Source organism: Tubulanus polymorphus, chromosome 4 (assembly GCF_964204645.1).
Source record: "Tubulanus polymorphus chromosome 4, tnTubPoly1.2, whole genome shotgun sequence".
NCBI lineage: Eukaryota > Metazoa > Nemertea > Palaeonemertea > Tubulaniformes > Tubulanidae > Tubulanus > Tubulanus polymorphus.
In genome coordinates, this window is record NC_134028.1 from 27142039 (window position 1) to 27161351 (window position 19313).

The window sequence follows — 19313 nt, forward strand, 5'->3', positions numbered from 1 at the left end:
ATACAACTGGTCAGTGTTGTGTCCGGTCAAGTGTGGTCGACACTAAACACCAAAGGAACCCTCTTATACGTGGTTTAAAGAAATATAGATATCCTAGATTCCACACTCAGTACTCGGTATTTTTCAGCTTCTGGGAAGTTTTACTAAAATATATTCAGCAAATGCTTATATCTGTTGTAAACTTAGGTCATCTACTTACAGCTGTCACAGTTGCGGACGAGCTCCCCCCTTAATATGTTTAGACTTGGCAGATTACTAAATCTTACTGACATTGATAAGTTTCTTACAGCGGCCTTTATGAATAAACTAGTCCATCATCTAGTGTCCGATAACTTCATGTATTTATTGTCTTTTAAAAACGTGAGACAGGTAAGAATTCTACGCAATGCACAGGATCTCGATATACCGTATTTTCGCACAACCCGTAGGTCTATCAATCCCTATTCTCCATAAGTATCTAGGTCATTCTCAATTAGTATCTCTGGTCCCTAAATCTCGAATAGCATCCCACAATAGGTTGTCTGTTTCTTCCTTTAAATACCATTTTTAGTGTCACCTCCTTTCCTGTAATTGATGTATAATTCACTGGATATGTTTTAGCCCCCCGTAGAGACGGTCATTCTGTCTTAAACGCTTTGTAAATGATAACTAAAAAACCCATAATTTTCAACTTTTAATGTATTTATTTATTGGTGAAAACTGACAAACTTGCGGGTAAATAGTGAATAGAATATAGCGGAAAAATACCAAGCGACAATTTTTTGTTCATCCATTAGCAGACATCCGGGTATAATATGAATATTTACACACGATTTAAGGTTGTAAGATCCATTATATCTATATATACAAACTGTGCAGGCATTAAAAGACTAATTCTTAAAAATCTCTCGAGAAAACAGCGCAATTCTTAAACCAAATAAAATAACCACCAAAATATGTTCATAAACCATATTCTACACAAAGGTAGATCACATGACCTATAGCTCCTCGCTACGGGGAGGGGGGGCATTTCATACCCGGTGCCGCGAAACGAATTCAAAATTAAAATCACTAAATTATAAAAACACAATCAAAAAAGGAAACATAAATCAACAACTAATCAAATATTGTATATATGTGATGTATATACATAAAGTAAATATGGCATCAACGAAGGCGTTTAGAATATTTTATATCACAGCTTAAGCATTCTCAAACATTGCACTAGATACAAAAAAATATGAAAAAGCGGCGCGCCTTAAATTCTATTATTAGCCATTTCCAAAATCTTCAACCGTTATAGAAAATTAGCTGAACCCAGTTTCACAGTTGTGAGCTACGTTTGACCGTAGAGTTCAAATAAATGTTCATTTGTAATCAATATTCACTCTCTTTATAAACAATCATTGTAACTGGGTCAGGAATTTGATAAATGATTTTACTTAGATTCATAATCGTTCTTATTTACACTGTCAATTATTATTTACAAAATCAGCAGAATATAGTAGAATTTTTCCTGTTTAAATTCTATGTCGTTTTTCTATCGAAATTGAAAAGAACTTTTTCGAGAATCATTTTTTTTCGAAAAATCGAAAGGCTGAAGTGAAGACAGTTGTATTAAGATCACAGTCAGTTATTAAGATACTTTACTGGACGGAATTATCATTTTTTAAATCACAGATTAAGTATTTATATATTCTTTATACACAAGCGGTTTTTAAAAAATTTGTTCACGAACAAATCGATTTTGTAATCAACAATTAAATAATTAAATTACGCCCAAATATTCTTCACAATAATTTCATGATAAATAAAACCAAAATGTTCAATATCATATGAACAAAATTCGAGAATATTTGATAATAATGTGAAATTCGCGTAGTTTTTAGTAAGATACAATTCTGGGCGTCATCGGGAAAGTTTTCCTCATTCCAAGACATTTCTCCCGGTCGATAAACAAACTGTTGTTTTTAACGGATAAATCGCTTTCTAGATTGGCTTTAGTTCTCTGTAAATGTTGCAGGGCGCTTTCTGATCCGCGCAGTTGGTTTTGTAGCTTGTCAACAGTTTCATGAATGTCACGAACTTCTTCGACCAAACTGAAATAGCGACGAATATTTTAGATTATTTTCTGCTTTTTCCAGAATATTAATTTGTTTTTATCCAATATTTTGTTTTCTATCATATAATACATATGGTACTTAACAATATCTTGTATGCAATACACTGTTTACATTTTGTGACTCAAATACTTTTTCATTAAAAAACCAAAACCCGGAATATACTCGAGCTATTGAGAGTTAAAACATTTGAAATGAGTTAATTCAAGTCTAGAATCAAACTTAAGAAACAAAGGTTGAACAAAGACTATTTCAATATCTTTTTACGATAAAAACCATTAGTAAATATGCAGTGCTTTACTCAACATCGAAAATGAGTCTTTTTAAAATCAGAAATCGGGTCATGGGGGGGGGTGGATATACCTGTGTTGTACTGGATCTCTGCATGATTCAACATTCGGGCGACGGAGTCTTTTATCCAGACGTGTTTGAGCCACCTGTAGAGGCGATTCTTTATTTTGAATACATTTCTTCAGCAGTTCAATATTCTTATTCTGGTCAAATATCTCTTGTAATACCTGATGATAAAACGAGCGAAAAGTTGCAGTTGATTTTGTCTTTCAGTTTTTTTAGGAATAAATTTCGGTTGGATAGTTATAGAATGTACGATCAAAATTAATACTCAATGAGGTTAAATTCACTTTCGAAATCAGATCAACTTTGAATAATTTCACAATGGACTAATCCGCCTGTAGCAGATACCGCGAACTATCACCGGTGTAGACGAATAAATAGTGGTTTTAGAATTCGGATTTTTTCACATTGGTAAACAGTGGTAAAAATATATTTTTCTTATTGTACCGGTTTGAAAGGATTGCCGAATAGATCGGTATCGCCATAGCCACGGTCTACTGTAAGCGACATCATGTATAATACAGTTATCGGTCGTGTCGAGTTGCGCTTACCTTTGAGAGATGTGTCTGTATTTTGTTTCTGGCGTCTGTTATTTCTATAATTCGTTGATTCAGCGCCACATTCACATTGTTCCAATGATTCCACATCTCGTTTGAACATTGATTTAATGTAGTTTCCAGTTCATTTCTCAGATTTTTCGACGCGTTTCTCTCGCTCTGAGATCGTTGTATGTTGTCGTTGCTGAATTTAGCCCATGTTTCTGGTACTGAAGCACTGAATAACGAAATAGTTGAATGACAAAAATGCGGCGCATTTCAAAAGAAGAAAAAAAGATATTTGCGAATTTGCAAGAAAGAACGTCGAATGACGAGACACAACTTTCAGTGTTTTCTGGGTATTTCTGGGAGCTGCTTTCTAGGAAGAGTATGAGATACCCGGCAGAACGCTACTGTGGCAAGTGAGGATCCGCCAGGTTCACTAGTGGCTGTACAATTGTAGCGAAATTCGATTTAATTCGAATCAACTTTCATTATTTTGTAATTGGATTTTTAGTGAAGCATGTAACAGACGATCTTAGATCTATTGGTTGATTTGTTGCTGCATTTGGGAGCCTAAAAATCGAGTTTATCGAAAATTAAACCTAATTCATAATATCACTGATGGTGCTAAGATGTGTGTTAGAACCCGCGTCTGGACGGAAAACTTACGTATTATCAATTCTTTCTACTCCGTTGTGGAAACCGATACCACGTGACGTGTTCTTCAAACCGTGACATTGTGTATCGAGTCCTAGAGCGGAGAATTTATCCCCCGTGTCCTTTTCCAGTTCGTGTTGAGCGGCGCGACTTAATCTGTATAAAAAAATCATATCAATGTTTTACTGATCCAAAGAGTGTGCGAAGTGAACGCGAGGAGTGTGCGTCGTGTGCGCTACTTACGATTGTTGTACATTTGCTCTTTCAATCGCTTCTCTCATCTTTTCTTGGCATCGTTTGATGGCGTCGACTTCCTGCAAAATGAAATTCACGAAATTAATTTCAGATCGGTGAGAGTTATCATAATTTGAATTCTACAAATCTTTGAACCGTTCAAATTATATTCGTATATACCTTGATGATTTCTGATTCTACGTCGTCGTGAACCAGGTCAATGCCTTGTCTCTTTTCACGGTTGTACAAACATTCCTGCGCGATTTGTAGCGGATTTTCGGTTTCTGCCAGCGCTTTCTCCATAACGCGTTTACTTTCACCCAAACAGTTGTTCTCTGTGATCATGTTGTCGATTTCGTGGTTAATTTCGGTCTTCCAGAAGTGAATATCTCCGATACGGTCTCCTAATCGTTTACCAACATCTGCTTGACTTCGTTTGGTTTTGTCGTCTGTTTCTCTGCACAGACGAACTGTGTCGTATCGCAGACGTTCAGAGCTCGATCTCACCCGATCTGATGTCAGGTAATTAGCGCTGTTTGATTGCGACCAGTCTCTGGGCGTGTAACGCGTGTATAACGCGTTCCTGGCCGCCGCGAATACCGGGGGTACCTTCACACCGTCCAGTTGGGTTAACTGGTTCGAAGCTGACATCGGGTGAGGCATGCTTCTAGTGAGACTGTTGCTAGGATTAACTCGTGCTGTTTGGTAATAAGTACTCGGTCTCCATGGAAGGGTTGTTAGAGATTTCCTCAGCGGTGACGGCGCTAAGTACGTATCGTATGGTCCCTTGTAAGATGACTGCATGGAACTGATTGAAGGAAGGAAAGTTGGCGCGGTCGTACCACCGGGTTTGGGACCTGTCATGTAGGTCGCCGTTTGGGTGTGTCCCATGTACTCCATTTTGAGGGACTAGTTACGGCTTACTCCTAATAAGAAATAAATAAGAAAATACAAACATGTGAAATCATCACTATAAATATCACAAACTTTTCTATGATACGTCTGAGATTTGATATCAACAGAATTCCCCTTTTCAATAGATCGTTACTTGGATTACTTAGTTCTCGGGGCTCTCTAAGTACCGTACGTGATGAAATCTAGTCAATGCGTGGATAAAACAGAGAACCACATGAAATAACTACTCGTTAAACTACAAAATAATTCCGGACTTTACTTATTCTAGTATAAACTTGGAAAGCGACCAAACAAATTGACGATTAATTAGTAACTTATGATACAAAAAAGTAGAATAGTAAAATGTTATGTCTGTAAATAGAATCCAATTCTTTTCGTCTCGGTTTTAAACCGACCAAAATAATTCAATTCTATGTAAAAACGATCTCGATTACATTTATCCGTTCTTTTCAAGATATTCGATTGTAGTAAAACACATTTTATTGATAAAATCACGTTTAATTAATGAAAAAAGGTATACGATAAAATTTCAATAACTTACTATAAAATTAAGCTAAATTAAATCATGACTAAATAATTTTAATAACTAAAACTGAATTAAATATTCCTATCATAAAGTTGACCCCGTGCATTGTGAGCCTATCTGCGTGTAACGGATTTAAAGAGTTCTAAACCCACGGCAAACAAATGATTTCTAAGTTGTAAAACCAGGCCCTGCGATCGACACCTCATTGAACAGTGGTTGTAATTATAGGCCCCGTTCAACATTCCGAAATTACTCTCAAATAACATGTTTGAAAATAAAAGAAAAAATCATTCCACAAACAAAGCCTTTACTCATAATCACGATATTTAACTTGCCTAATTTCCCGATAGTTGAAAATGTATCGAAGTCTAGTATTTATTTAGTTTAGTTGCGAGTTTAGTTTATTCCAGATAGTGCGGCTGTCAAGTGGTGGTTGTGTTTACAGTAACTGTCCCACAGTGCATTGCGCGATCGTCATGACACACGCGCTCTCCGGTGCGCGGAGGTAGGAATACGATCAACATGGCGGACGTACCAGAGAATGCACCTCAGCGTGAGTAGACACTTTTAGCTCGATTTTATACCGTTGTAAATGATGCCATTCATAAAACGAAAACGTTTATCATAGTTTGCAATGTTCTCGATTCAATAGTTTTTGGATTTTATTATTCGGATCAGTGTTTATTGGTCAATTAGTGTTTTAATAAATGGTCGTTTCAAAGTTCGAGTTTCAACCGACAGTAGACCTCACGTGCCAGTGCCGGTGTTACCTCGCTTGCCAGTTGCGGTTTAAGTCGCGTGCCGCAGCTGGACACCGGCTAGACCTCTGTCTATTTCACACGATCACTTTATATATAATGTTTCAGTAACAAGGAATCATTTTTTTTTCAAGTTAAATAATTTGTAGAATATATATTTTTAAACATGCACCTATTCATTGTTGATTAGATTGTCCTGGAACTCAAAGTGAAGATGCTGGTAAAGGTGATGCCTGTAAGGGCTGCCCTAATCAAAATATCTGTTCCAGTGGGTTACCTAAAGGACCTGACCCTGGTAAGTTCCATCTTAAACCTTCTCAAAAATATTTCTTATGAAACTTTCATGATAAAACATATTTAAAACAATAAGTTTTATTTATCGATCTTTTTCTTCAATTTCTATGAAAACTTGTTTATTTTTTTTCCACAGCAATTGAAGATGTAAAACAACGAATGTCTGGAGTGAAGCATAAAATTCTCATTCTATCCGGGAAAGGTGGAGTCGGAAAAAGTACGTTTACAGCTCACCTTGCGCGAGGTCTAGCTCATAACCCTGATAAACAGGTAGGAAAATAACACTTTATTCAAATGGATTCAATTCCTCAGTTTAATTTGATTTAAAAGTTAGAATTTTAGTTCATTTTTGATTAGCTATAAGTATGTACACTCACTATGTGGAACTTGAACCTGTATTTGATTATTGGTATTTACTGAATATTTCACTATGGGGGAAATTTAGGCAATAGCTACACAAGGAATAATAGATAACTAGCACACACTATAGTTATAGTTGATAGGGGGGAATATTGAATTTATTTGTCTTTAACTCGGTTACTGATGTATAAATATTTGATCAGTCCCAGCGCGATGCCTACCTTCCACTCACCGCATACAGAGTGAGGCTAACTTGTCTCATCCAGTGAGACAACTAGTTACACGCTTTTATTATGGAAAAAATGAATATTTATCGGGATATTCAAAAATTCAATCTTGTACTAAACAGTTGTTCATAGAAATTTTATTATCGCTGGCACAGACCCTGGCGAGTGTGGTTTCGTGTAATGACCTGATTTAGTTTTAAAGTTGTGGGAAAATTTACACAATACGTGACAATAAATCACCTTTGATTTGAATTGATGTGTTTCTAATTGCCGACCTGCATAGGTTCAACGATAAAAGAATGTGAATTTGATGACTGTAGTTTAGTAAATTTCATATCTTTAATTCAAAGCTAAATCTAATCATTATGATCTCTCAGTAGATAATCAATGTTTATTAACAATCAAACGTTTCAATTGTCCCTCTATTTTTAACTACCCTATATCTGTTCCCCTCTATCTCACTTCCCCCTCTCTTTACCTCCCCGGCCAGTGGAGCAGGTCCGACCTACTGATCTTGGTCAAACCAATAATTTCCCAAATCAGTGTCACCTGAGTTTGTAATTTTCAATTTCCACTCAAAATTCTCGCTCAAAATCGGCGGAATTTTATGATTCATATGCCAGGGAAAATGTCCCCAGACCCCCCACGCCCTGCACCCAGCTAAGTGCTTTCGTCACTTGCTGGTGACCTCTGACCTTTTAAAAGAGTACCACTAAATGTTTGGTGGTATCAATCCAATGCTTTTTCTCAGTGAATCTTCCACTCATACTCATCTCTCTCTCTACTCTCACTAGATTCAATTTGATGTTGTACTGTCAGGAAATGCTTCATTAAGTGTAATCTCTAAACTAGATGAATTCTCTGATCTGCCCTAGCTACAACACTGTTACTGTTAGGATTACTTCGTGATCAGTTGCTAGTCAATATTCAATTATACAAAAACATAGCACGATAAGAGCTGCAGTGAGGGTTGCTATTTGGTAGTCAACAAAAGGAGACTTGAAAGGTACAACAGATCTATCTAGGCATATACACATTGCTCTAAGATGCTGTTCATCCTATTGCGTGAATGACGCTGAACATTGAATTAATAAATGATTAAATTGTGTATTTAATATTTCTATTTCATTGTGTTTTCCTATGATATTATTGTAGTTACTTCTGATGCAAAGCGCAGTCAAATATTCATTATTCCATTATCATCAATAATAAATGACTCTGATTAGGCCTATAATACAATGTGTTGAGGTGAAATGCTGGTCACGCCACTATTTAGTGTCTTACTTGTTCACCAGTTGTCAAGGCAAATAACGAACTAAATTCTCTCTCTACATTCAATCATGAATTGATCTTCAACTCTTCACTAAAACACGTCTAACGGTGTAAATCCCGAAATGGCATCATCGAATACACAAAGCCGATTTAATAAATCATATATTGACAGCGCGTAACTGGGTAATTGATGTATGTAGAATGAGGACAGGTATCGGATTACTCGGTACTACTGTTACCTGTCTCGCCTTCACTTACTCATTCTCTGTACCTGTACTGTCAATATTCCATACTTCAATTATAGATAAATTCACTCAGTAGATTATTATTAACTGCTGGTTACAGTAAGTCTTTATTAGAGTCTCAGTTATTCAAAGTTCTTAAACATGTATAGATCTATACATTTTCTAACAGCTCGAAATGTTAGAATCATCATCATCATCAACTGCGAGTTCATTTATCAATTCTCACATACATTACTAGATTCAATTGTAAATGCTTTCATTTTGTAAAATTGTCAAAAGGTATCTTTGCAAAATAATCTTTGAATGGGTTTTCTATATTTCTTATTCATTTCAAACTAAAACTAACTCTTTTAAATATTAAACGACTCAATATCTATCTGGGTAAAATAAGAAACAAACCGATCTTCAAAAACATTACACTACACAATTTTGAATAAGAAAACAATATTTGACTTTTGATTGTCATCGTTCAATTTCATTCGTCTCTTTATTCAAACAGTTCATTATGAGAAGTTATAAATCAATTTACACACAACTGCCTGATTATTTTGTTTGTCTGATTATTTTGTTTGCGTAAATGATTTGAAAGTTTATAGAAATCATTACCACAAATATGAACAAATTTGCGTTCAATATTTGCTGAAAATATAACAGTGATCAAATCATAAATCAGAGCGTTTAGTATTCAGCTAATTGAGATTGAACTATTCACTATTACACATTGTTCAGTCTATTTACCGCTATTATTTATTACCTTGTCTCGTAAAACCTATGATTGCGTTGAACCAGTTTTAGAAGCTTAACTCGCGAGAAAACTTTCAGAAAATTCGCCAATAGATTTCAAAACGATAAGAGTAGATCTTACCTGCGGGTTGTAAACAGTTAAAGAGAGTCAGGGGAGGAGTAATGTGACTGTCTCGTCGTCGTAGAGAGAGTCGTCGTAACTGTGGCTCAACACACAACTGTACGTTACCCTTGACAACGTGTAAATTACCCATAAGTCAACGGTAGTTCCTGTTGTAGAGATTAGATAGAGTAGCGTTCACACTTCAACTCAAACCAGTATTTCATGTATTGTTAGGTGTCTTAGTTTATAACTGTTTCAGACAAAAGCCACTAGACTGTTCGTGATTATACACAGACAACCTGAACAATAATTCCTTCTAGAAGATTACTATGAATTACTGTTAATTCTCGTACAAATTTCCTGTATGAGAGAAAGACTAATGATGTGTAGTTAAACCCTTGTAATAATCATTAATCAAGATTCCTAATGTATTTGAATTATTAAACCACTCATAACACTGTGTACATACGTACATTATGTTTATCATTTTAATGCAATTTCAACCAAATATTTTCCCTTATCTGTCTATCCCCTATCTGACTGCGGATCCCCTATCTCTACCAGAAATATTTCTGATAATCTTTCAATAAATTTTTAGTCATTTTACAATTGTGGGATTTTTCTTCTCAATATTCCCTATTTCCTCGTGAAGACCTGTGATATGAAACTGGTATTAATGACTCAAACTCTTGACTATTTTCAAGTGTTCTTCTTGTTGTTAATTCAAGAATGTTTAAGCAGCAATTCACTATCAATCCTGCACTGGTCTGATTGGAATGACAGATTTGAATTCAAGTTAACTCATCGAAAATGAATTAATCTTAACCCTGAGTTAACTTTAGCTCACTAAAACTACTGTGGAACTAGATCAACGAAATGTATTTTGAATACAGTACAAAGAATACGTAATCTATTTCAAGTCTAATCAGGGGAACGTACTGCATGAATTCTAGATGCAGCATTTTCATAGTTCTCAAGAAATGAAAGTTTGACCTCAGTCACGACAGTGGAACAGTCTTTATTTCTCTTCATTCAATACATTAAAATACTCTTCATAGCTCGATGTATTAATCAAACTCAGAGAGCAATGACATGTTTAGTGAGAGTATTATTCATTTCTATTTCTTTAGTAGTTGTTATAAATAAACTGTAACTATTTGAAGTAAAAGTCGATGTTTCTCTATTAAACCTGTTATAGAGTAGACTATAATTATCTATTCTTGCAGTTGGAAGTTGTTCACGCGCTCTCAACTCTCATATTATTGATGTCTTTATTTGTGCGTCACAGTTCATATATATATACACCACCTATACCTTCAGCGAGTAGCCAAATAGTTTTACAAACTCCTAGATTCCTTAAAAACTCCTGAACAGAAAATGCTTTTTGCCGAAACACCTTGAAAACTCCTTCAGTTTTGAGACTTAGTTGTGCGGTAAACTAGGCCTAAATCGGTACAGTTTGGACCAGGATTTATCCAATTAGTCAGTTACCAAATTAAGTATAGGATACAAATGTGCTCACAAAACCAGTGAATTACTGGTTTATGTAGATAAACAGTAACAATTTAGGAGGAGTCTACTGTGACTGGGATATGAAAGTGACGCAGACAATTCCTTGAAATCTGAAATTTTCTCCTTGAAAACTCTTTATATCGAGGAATGACTGATCTGATACCGGTATCCGATACTGGTATCTGATACCGGTATCCGATACTTGTATCTGATACCGGTATCCGATACTGGTATCTGATACCGGTATCCGATACTGGTATCTGATACCGGTATCCGATACTGGTATCTGATACCGGTATCCGATACTGGTATCTGATACCGGTATCCGATACTGGTATCTGATACCGGTATCCGATACTGGTATCTGATACCGGTATCCGATACTGGTATCTGATACCGGTATCCGATACTGGTATCTGATACCGGTATCCGATACTGGTATCTGATACCGGTATCCGATGGTGTTGTGTTGTGTATTTGTTTTATTTTCACATGATTGACTCGAATGAATGTGATGTATTTTTATGTCCGTGTTGCTACGGTTACAGGAAGTGTACTGTTGTACGATCTCAATAACGCGAGTTCAGTTTCTATCATTTTATGATCCGTGGACATTTGATGGATGGAAGTTCGACATAAATCTGATAGAAACAGTAACAAAAAAGGTTGAACCTGGAAAATTCAGGGAATCAGAAAAATGTAGAAAAAATCAGAGAGTAACTCATGGAATTTGACAAATTTTGCCAAAAAACTGGAAAACCTTGAATTTGGATAATGATATTCAAGATACGTGTTTCTAAATCAGTGCGTGATTCATGAGAAATTGATGAATTGTAATATTTAAAACCTAGAAATTTCTCTGATGCTATCAGGGAATTTCGTGTAATTAGTGATCTGATCACGCAGCAATTTTGATAGTACTTAGGCCTATATTCAGATCATTTGTATTTCACAGTTTGTTAGAAAGCTAGGGCTACATCTGGGTGTTAGATGTGTGGGGCATCTTGACTTGTTTATTGCTCAATAACACAGCAAATAGGTTGTTTTGAATCGCCAATAAGTCGTACTGTAAACATGTATAACAGGATAGTTTTTAACAGTTATATTCAATGTAGTTGTTGAATTGTTTGTAATTCAGTGAACTATAGAATATCCTTTTGTAACTGACCTCAACTACAACCTTTTACAGCGAGCTCAACCGCTTAAATAACCTTAGTAGAGTATAATTACACCCCTAGAATTGTTTGCTTAACCACTAGCTAGCCGTGTGGTTATTTGTAACTATTTCGATCATAATGAATTAATACAAAGTTAATGCGGATAAGACCCCTCTAATTACCCACCGCATCATCTGAGACCCCCTTAGCCTACACCCTCCGAGACCCCCTTAGCCTACACCCTCCGAGACCCCCTTAGCCTACACCCTCCGAGACCCCCTTAGCCTACACCCTCCGAGACCCCCTTTGCCTACACCCTCCGAGACCCCCTTTGCCTACACCCTGCAAGACCCCCTTAGCCTACACCATCCGAGAACCCCTTAGCCTACACCATCCGAGAACCCCTTAGCCTACACCCTGCAAGACCTTCCGTGCCATCCATATAACACAGCATCAATTTGATTTTATCTATCCACTTACACCGTGGAAAGCCTGTTGTTGCTGCTTTGCTGCTATTTTGTATTAACATGTTTATTAATGTGTTTTATAGATAGGTGTAATGGATGTAGATATTTGTGGTCCCTCTATACCTACTGTAATGGGTGTTGAAGGTGAGCAGGTTCATCAGAGTGGTTCCGGCTGGTCTCCAGTTGTAAGTTATCACAATTATCTCTCCATAAATCTCACAAATTGCCTCGTAGATTTATTCATCAATAATTAAACGAAGCCTTTGGTTTAAAATCATCAGATGTCACTTGAAAGTGTGCAGAATTTTAGGATGTTTGTTCTTTGTTGAAAACCTATCGAATAAACCTTAACTAGGACAAACTAGGACAAACTAGGATAGGTGAAATTGGTGTGAGGCAAATGAAGTTCGAGTGGATAGGAAAATAGAAGTAAAAAAAATGATTTTGTTTTTGGCCCGGTCTAAATGTAGGTCATGTCCTGGTGAGGCGAGGAAGGTATCGGAAGTTTTTGTTTCGATGATTAAGGTATGATTTGATGTTGTGTTTTTATAGTATATTGATGATAACTTATCGATGATGTCAGTTGGATTCCTGCTCGCTAATCCTGATGATGCTGTCATTTGGAGAGGACCAAAAAAGAATGGTAAGTTTATTTGATTGCTCTGATAATGATACAATCTGACTGACGGATTAACTCACAATTTACTCGTAGATGAGTGACTAGTGTAAGACCAGTCCCCGGGGTGGCCCGAAAGGGTAGTTCATTAGCACCCTTAACACTCCCCCTCGGGAACACCCCCGATGCATTCTGTAATTCTTTTTCGTCGTTCTAATTTTCTAGGTTTGATTAAACAGTTTTTAAAGGATGTTGATTGGGGTGATTTAGATTATTTAGTTATTGATACGCCTCCCGGTACATCAGATGAACATCTATCACTCGTACAGTATCTCAGTTCAACACATGTAGATGGCGCTGTTGTTATTACTACACCGCAGGTACCTCCTCAGCACAGTATCTATTTCATCAAATCACAGCCACGTTTTTGGCCCGTTAAACACAAGTGTCAAACGGGTCCGTGCCCGTTCCGTGCCCGTTAAACCCGGGCTAAATTTTTTGAGCATTGATTGAGTATTTTGACGTATTTGTTTTTGTTTTCACGCAGGAAGTTGCTTTACTTGACGTACGAAAAGAAATCAATTTTTGCCGCAAAGTGAATTTACCGATAATCGGAGTCGTTGAAAATATGAGTGGATTCGTCTGTCCGAATTGTAAGGTAACAATTTGATCTTCCTGGCCCCAGCAGTTTTCGAACCAGTTCCTCGGCGATGCGTCCAAAAGTTGACTGAAGTAAATGAACTATTGTTAAAACTCAAAAAGATGATCACCTAAAACAAGTGAACTGGATCCTGTTTAATTTGTGTTGGATGAATTTATTTCCTCTGATGTTTTTAATTTGTAGAATGAATCGCAGATATTTCCACCGACTACGGGTGGAGCGCAAAAGATGGCCGATGATTTAGATATTCAATTCTTGGGACGTCTTCCGCTTGACCCTAGAATAGGTAACATAGTTAATATAAATAGCGGAGTTTAAAGCCGTCGGACTTAGGTGAAAGCCAGCATATTTTTGTCTTAGTTGAATTCGCGCAACAAAACACAAAAATCTGTCAGTTGAAATTGAGTCCAGAAACTTAGAGGATTTAACCTGCAAAATAAGCACTGATCTAACCTTAGCCTGTACTCAACTCTTCCATAAAGACATTACACATTCCAAATTTTCTCTGTCAGTCAGACTCGGTAAAAACCTTGTATATATTTCCAAATCGTCTCCGTTTTGCAGGAAAATGTTGCGATGAAGGGAAATCATTTCTCGCCGAGGTTCCAGACTCACCTGCCGCAGTCGCCTATACTCAAATCATTGAAAGTAAGTAGTTTGAGTTAGTACCACTGTTCAATATAGTGGCAGCACTGTCTCTTTTAGAAAATGTACGAGTTTTTTGATGCCATAAAAACCGTTAGAATAATGTTTATAAACATTGATAACTACTATGCATTATTTAAGGGGTTCTCTGCGAGTCATTGGTATCTCAAAGTACATGTAACAATTTATTGTAAAATTAGTGAATCATGGAGTTTATTTTGTAATTAAATATATTACACGTCATTGTTACTGGCTAATTCAATTCATTCAAATTCAAAATAACTTTATTGAGTCACATATATTTATATCATATATATTGTTGACATTGTTAAGTAATAATGTAACTTTTGAAGGCGTCAATAAATGTTCAAATTGCGAATTCTTTTCAGAAATAATGAATCATTGCGAACAGAAATTGGTAGAACGTGAAACTGGCGAAACTATGGATACAACTTGACACTAATTACAACGGCCTTGACCTGAAGGGCAGATCCCGCACCTGTCGCTATCTGTGATTTATTTATGATTAATGATCAATGATCAAGAATATGTGTGAATATATATTATACAAATGTGTATTGATTGATAGAAGTTTCGATTCTAGTTACGCAGGATATCCACAATCAAATGGCCATCCTCACTCGCCAAGGTTTGGTTTCCTCCTGCCAAATACAAGCAAGGCTGGCTGATTGACGAGTTCAATTTTATAATCAGTTTCATTTGTGGAAAATTTTACCAGGATCCGATGCCACATTTGTGAGTTCGAGTTAACTCTAAGTTAGAATTAGTTCATTTTCAATGAGTTAAATCTTAATTCACAACTGTGAGTCCGGGCTACGCGAGTCAGTCAGTCGGTCAGCCAGCCCCCAGTAAGTCAGCTAGCCAGCTAGTCAGTCAGCCAGCCTGCCAGTCAGTCAGTCCTTCTAATGCTGATTGGGTGACTAGAGTGAAAGTCCTTTACAATGTAGGGACCAATGAAAACCATATTTTTGGCGATATGTAGAAAGGAATTTCAATTGAATTCAAGTTAGATTGATCCGTTCTCTGATAAAATGGTAAGTGTGAAGTGAGCATTAAAAAGGATGACAGAATTATAACGGACTTTGACTGTAGTTTATATCTAAATCACAATACATGCTGGATGAAGCCGGATGATACTGGATGAAGCCGGATGATGCTGGATGATACTGGATGAAGCCGACCAGTGAGAAAACTTGACCAGGCGAATAACACTAATAAACATGTTCAAAATTAACATTGAAAATCTTTATTTAAAAAAATCTTTAACAAATAAAAACATTTTGCCCTGATTTAAAACTACTGTACGACCACTGATTGTATTCATCCTGTTTCTAAACTAGGCAACATTTTCTTATCCGGCGGTAAATACCTGAAAATTAATGTATTTCAGAAGAATTAGTTTATAGTTTGACAGTAGATTGCGATTCCCTCAGATGATCGCATGGCCCGCCTGCCCTCCCGGACTGACTCTGCTTGCCATTGCAATCATATCACATTTGAGCTTCATTGACAAGTGCAGAGTCTACTTCAACACTTACCGTTCAGCAGCTTGTTTAGAATCGATGATCTCTTTACTGTAAAACTGATACAATAAACCGCTGTCCAATAGATATTTATTATGATCTAAAAACTGTTCGAATGTCGAGTTGTCGGAATCACAGCGGTATAAAGCATCGGTGATCATATGAATGAAGAACTGAGTCACTGTTTCATGATAACCTCGACTTATCTAGGAAATAAAACATCGACTTATCTGAGCACAGGGCACAGTGATATCTGGAAAACACTGTTTTGACTCAGGGGGGGGGGGGGAATGTAGTGAATTTGATAAATCTCAGGAAAATAGGGAAATGGAGTTTATTCAAAGTTGTTAGTTCAATTTCTTCGAGTCTAGAATTCTGAGATTTCTTACCTTGTCTTTATTTTCTTCATTATAATTTTTGATGCCTTTTCTACAAAATTCAATTCAGAATTATTTCAAAATGTTTAACAGTAAACTTCAGCTAACTCGGACAAATACGGATCGGTGAAATTAGTCCGAAGCAAGTGAAGAGTTAGAGATTGGAGAAAATACGTAATGAACTCAGAAAAATGATTTCGTTCTTGTTTGATTTAGAGTTGACCATTGTGCGAGTAAGTATAAGTATAAGAGGCCATTCATAGAATATATATATGTATAAACTGTTTCTTTCTTTCTGATGATGAACTGATGATAGACTTACATGATGATAGGAACTGCTTTGTAATGACCGTGAATTCTGATATAATTCCAAGCCATACGAATATGTGCGATGTGAGTCCAGTCTTCAAACGGAAGAGTTTTATCTTCAAACGCTTTCATGAACATATCATCACTAACTGTTCTATAAGATCTATAATAAACAGGAATTTATCATCACTGACCATTCTAGATCACATATTCCATCGCAAGACTCAACCACAGCACGAAACCCTGCCTCACTAGACCGGGTGCGCAGGTAATTATGCTGGCTAAATCTGGGCAGGGTTTAATGCCATGAACAGATACTGGGCACACAGGCAGGGTTTAATGCCATGAACAGATACTGGGCACACAGGCAGGGTTTAATGCCATGAACAGATACTGGGCACACAGGCAGGGTTTAATGCCATGAACAGAAACTGGGTAATACCTGGAATAATAGAGTAATGGTTGTTTTTGTTTTGTATTGTGACAGTCTTCAACCTCTCCGTACCAAACGTAATGATCACCGATATTGTGAACGGAGTGAGCTTTACATAACAATACAGCATTGACATCTTCTAAAACTGGTAAATCCTGTCATATAAAAACACACTGTTTAAACAATTATAAAGTAAATACAGCTCCAGTTTTCAAAAGACAATTTAAATTAAACGGTTATCTCTGAGTTTATTAGGTATCTTTCGATTAACTATTTACCTCCAATTTAACAGTGAGGCCTATCTCTATAATTCAATTATATTTACCTTATCTGATATATAATGTGGTGTATTCAGAAATTGATCTTTTTGATCGTCAGTCGGTTGAGAGAAATGAACTCCATATTTCACCTGATCACTTGATAGAATATGAACGGCGAAATATTCCTTTTCTAGAATCAAATCATGCATACGACTGAAACACAATCAAACAATCAATCAATCAAATCAATCAATCGAATCAATCTGCAGCAGGGCATGTATTCAACAGAACTGAGTTAAAACTAACCTAGGTTTATTCATACAGAATGAGATAAGCGGTGGATTTAAAGATACTCCTGTAAATGATCCACACGTTATTCCACGTTTAAACAGTAATCCATCCGGTTTACGTTTCGCCGTTGTCACGACAACCACCGGAAACGGGACTTTACTCATTGTATCTCGATAGGTTTTATAGAACTCATCGTCGCCGCCCCGGTTCAGAGCTGATTTCTCGATCTCAAATATTTTCTGTTTCACTAGAAAAGGATAATTAGTTAACTAGAAAACAATTTCAGTTAACCACCTGTCCCTCCCTGCCACGAGTCACAGACACAGGTCTGGTCAGTACCCTGTCTGTGGTTTAGTTTCACGATCAGATATTTTTTCACTATAAGCCCATCCAATTATAAAAAACTTACCCACTTACGATTAATAATAGGTAAGAAGTAACTAAGCTCTATCAACTTGGCATCTCAGTCAGAATATGTGTTATCACCGAAGGTTAAAGACTAATTATTCATTAGCTAGGCTTAATCTTTTTTTAAATGACCATGAAATTGACTTTTTTGGCGCCCGACATCGCCTCAAGCCACAGGGGCTCGTCACAATTTGATAATGAATGGATGATACCAGTATCCCTGCATAAAAAAGAAACAGGGATACTACTGGTATCATCTATTCATCAAATTGTGACAAGCCCCTGTGCCTCAAGCCAAGTTGAAGACATTATAGATTGATAACGAAAGGTAAACGAACAGACTAGCCTACGTACAGTCGATATACGAAGATATACAATTAGTTTAAGATGTATGACGTCACTAACCAGTTGGAGGAGAACACAAATAGCGTATCGATGATGTATTTGATGAGAACCAGCTTCCCCAGCATTTTGATGATAAACGCCGCAATAAACTCATAATTCTGATCAAAATACAGCTGACTATAGTTTCGACGAACACGTCAGGTCTCGGCGACACTTCCTGGCAGGTGCATCAGGTCTCATTTAAAACACTACTTAGCCCTGAAATACTTGTGAACCGATGAACAAAGATCTATTAACTTAAATACACAAATTTATAAATACTTATTCAGATAACTTCTTTTTCAAATTACTACCTAACTCAAATTATATTCTGGGTAACTAATTTAACTCAAAATCTTCTAGATGTTCAACGTTTCAGGATAGACTGGTTGCCGGTCTCTACCTTCAGCTATTCTGACTGTCGCTGAGTTTAGCATAGACCAGTATTTCTTAGGGTTACTAATTTCACATTCTCTTAATTCTTTGATAAAGTTTTCTTTCTGTCTTCTTTTAGATTCTCGAATATTTTTTTTATATTTCCTCGACGAGTTCTTTAAAAATTCTAAGTTGACTGCGAATGCAAGTGGCGCAGAATTGCACAGGCGACCAGTCTATTCAGCAGGCCAACACTAGGATAATTACGTTTATTCACCAGGCCAACACTGGGATAACTACGTTTAGCTGCGTTTAACCACGAGTGGCAATCACGTGCTCACTGATTGCGATGCGGGAAGTAAAACCGTCATTATATAAAAAGTATAAATCTTATTAAACCCTAAAATAAACCATTACTATCGATGTAGATGGGGTATTTAACCCGGCGGCCACCCTGGATGTTAGCTGGGTGTCTTCTCTGAGGTTTTTATGTTTATTTTAGGATGTTGCGCTACAAAACACTGGAGTCATCGCGAAGTTTAAGAAG

General features: G+C 36.7%; 3 protein-coding genes across 5 annotated transcripts; 1 reads left to right on the forward strand and 2 right to left on the reverse strand.

Annotated features, from left to right (window-relative positions):
- Positions 1 to 704: 704 nt before the first annotated feature.
- LOC141903640 (tektin-3-like) lies at positions 705 to 9449 on the reverse strand. Of its 2 annotated transcripts, none has more exons than XM_074791850.1 (7): positions 9346 to 9449; positions 4064 to 4809; positions 3893 to 3963; positions 3662 to 3805; positions 3005 to 3227; positions 2463 to 2617; positions 705 to 2078 (listed from the first exon to the last, which is right to left on the reverse strand). In XM_074791850.1, exons 2-7 carry the CDS (start codon positions 4781 to 4783, stop codon positions 1865 to 1867), a joined length of 1527 nt encoding a protein of 508 aa, XP_074647951.1. In that variant the 5' UTR covers positions 4784 to 4809; positions 9346 to 9449; the 3' UTR covers positions 705 to 1864. The 2 variants fall into 2 exon arrangements, with proteins under 2 accessions (XP_074647951.1, XP_074647952.1); XM_074791851.1 differs by lacking the exon at positions 9346 to 9449 and adding an exon at positions 5660 to 5746.
- Positions 5750 to 14976, forward strand: LOC141903641 (cytosolic Fe-S cluster assembly factor nubp1-A-like). Its single transcript, XM_074791852.1, has 10 exons — positions 5750 to 5877; positions 6273 to 6377; positions 6513 to 6646; positions 12547 to 12648; positions 13016 to 13106; positions 13305 to 13459; positions 13627 to 13737; positions 13924 to 14026; positions 14305 to 14388; positions 14775 to 14976. Exons 1-10 carry the CDS (start codon positions 5847 to 5849, stop codon positions 14840 to 14842), a joined length of 984 nt encoding a protein of 327 aa, XP_074647953.1. The 5' UTR covers positions 5750 to 5846; the 3' UTR covers positions 14843 to 14976.
- Positions 14977 to 15677: 701 nt separating this feature from the next.
- LOC141904105 (NADH-dependent FAD reductase-like) lies at positions 15678 to 18545 on the reverse strand. 2 transcript variants are annotated; one of them, XM_074792613.1, is made up of 8 exons: positions 18413 to 18545; positions 17615 to 17846; positions 17374 to 17521; positions 17058 to 17203; positions 16629 to 16778; positions 16319 to 16358; positions 15945 to 16135; positions 15678 to 15775 (listed from the first exon to the last, which is right to left on the reverse strand). In XM_074792613.1, exons 1-8 carry the CDS (start codon positions 18504 to 18506, stop codon positions 15727 to 15729), a joined length of 1050 nt encoding a protein of 349 aa, XP_074648714.1. In that variant the 5' UTR covers positions 18507 to 18545; the 3' UTR covers positions 15678 to 15726. The 2 variants fall into 2 exon arrangements, with proteins under 2 accessions (XP_074648714.1, XP_074648715.1); XM_074792614.1 differs by having other exon boundaries at positions 18362 to 18502.
- Between the last annotated feature and the right edge of the window lie 768 nt (positions 18546 to 19313).

Bases quoted from the DNA above. Each gene is read 5' to 3' on its own strand.
- LOC141903641 (XM_074791852.1), top strand. From the start codon at position 5,847: ATGGCGGACGTACCAGAGAATGCACCTCAGC. The intron at 13,738-13,923 runs GTAACAATTTGA...TTTAATTTGTAG, and splicing joins TCGTCTGTCCGAATTGTAAG to AATGAATCGCAGATATTTCC. The intron at 14,027-14,304 runs GTAACATAGTTA...TCCGTTTTGCAG, and splicing joins TCCGCTTGACCCTAGAATAG to GAAAATGTTGCGATGAAGGG.
- LOC141904105 (XM_074792613.1), bottom strand. From the start codon at position 18,506: ATGAGTTTATTGCGGCGTTTATCATCAAAATGCTGGGGAAGCTGGTTC. The intron at 17,522-17,614 runs GTTAGTTTTAAC...ATTGTGTTTCAG, and splicing joins TTCTGTATGAATAAACCTAG to TCGTATGCATGATTTGATTC. The intron at 16,136-16,318 runs GTAAGAAATCTC...TTTATTTCCTAG, and splicing joins ATGAAGAAAATAAAGACAAG to ATAAGTCGAGGTTATCATGA.
- LOC141903640 (XM_074791850.1), bottom strand. From the start codon at position 4,783: ATGGAGTACATGGGACACACCCAAACGGCGACCTACATGACAGGTCCC. The intron at 3,964-4,063 runs GTATATACGAAT...TTCATTTTGCAG, and splicing joins TAGAATCAGAAATCATCAAG to GAAGTCGACGCCATCAAACG. The intron at 2,079-2,462 runs GTATATCCACCC...TCGCTATTTCAG, and splicing joins AGAGATCCAGTACAACACAG to TTTGGTCGAAGAAGTTCGTG.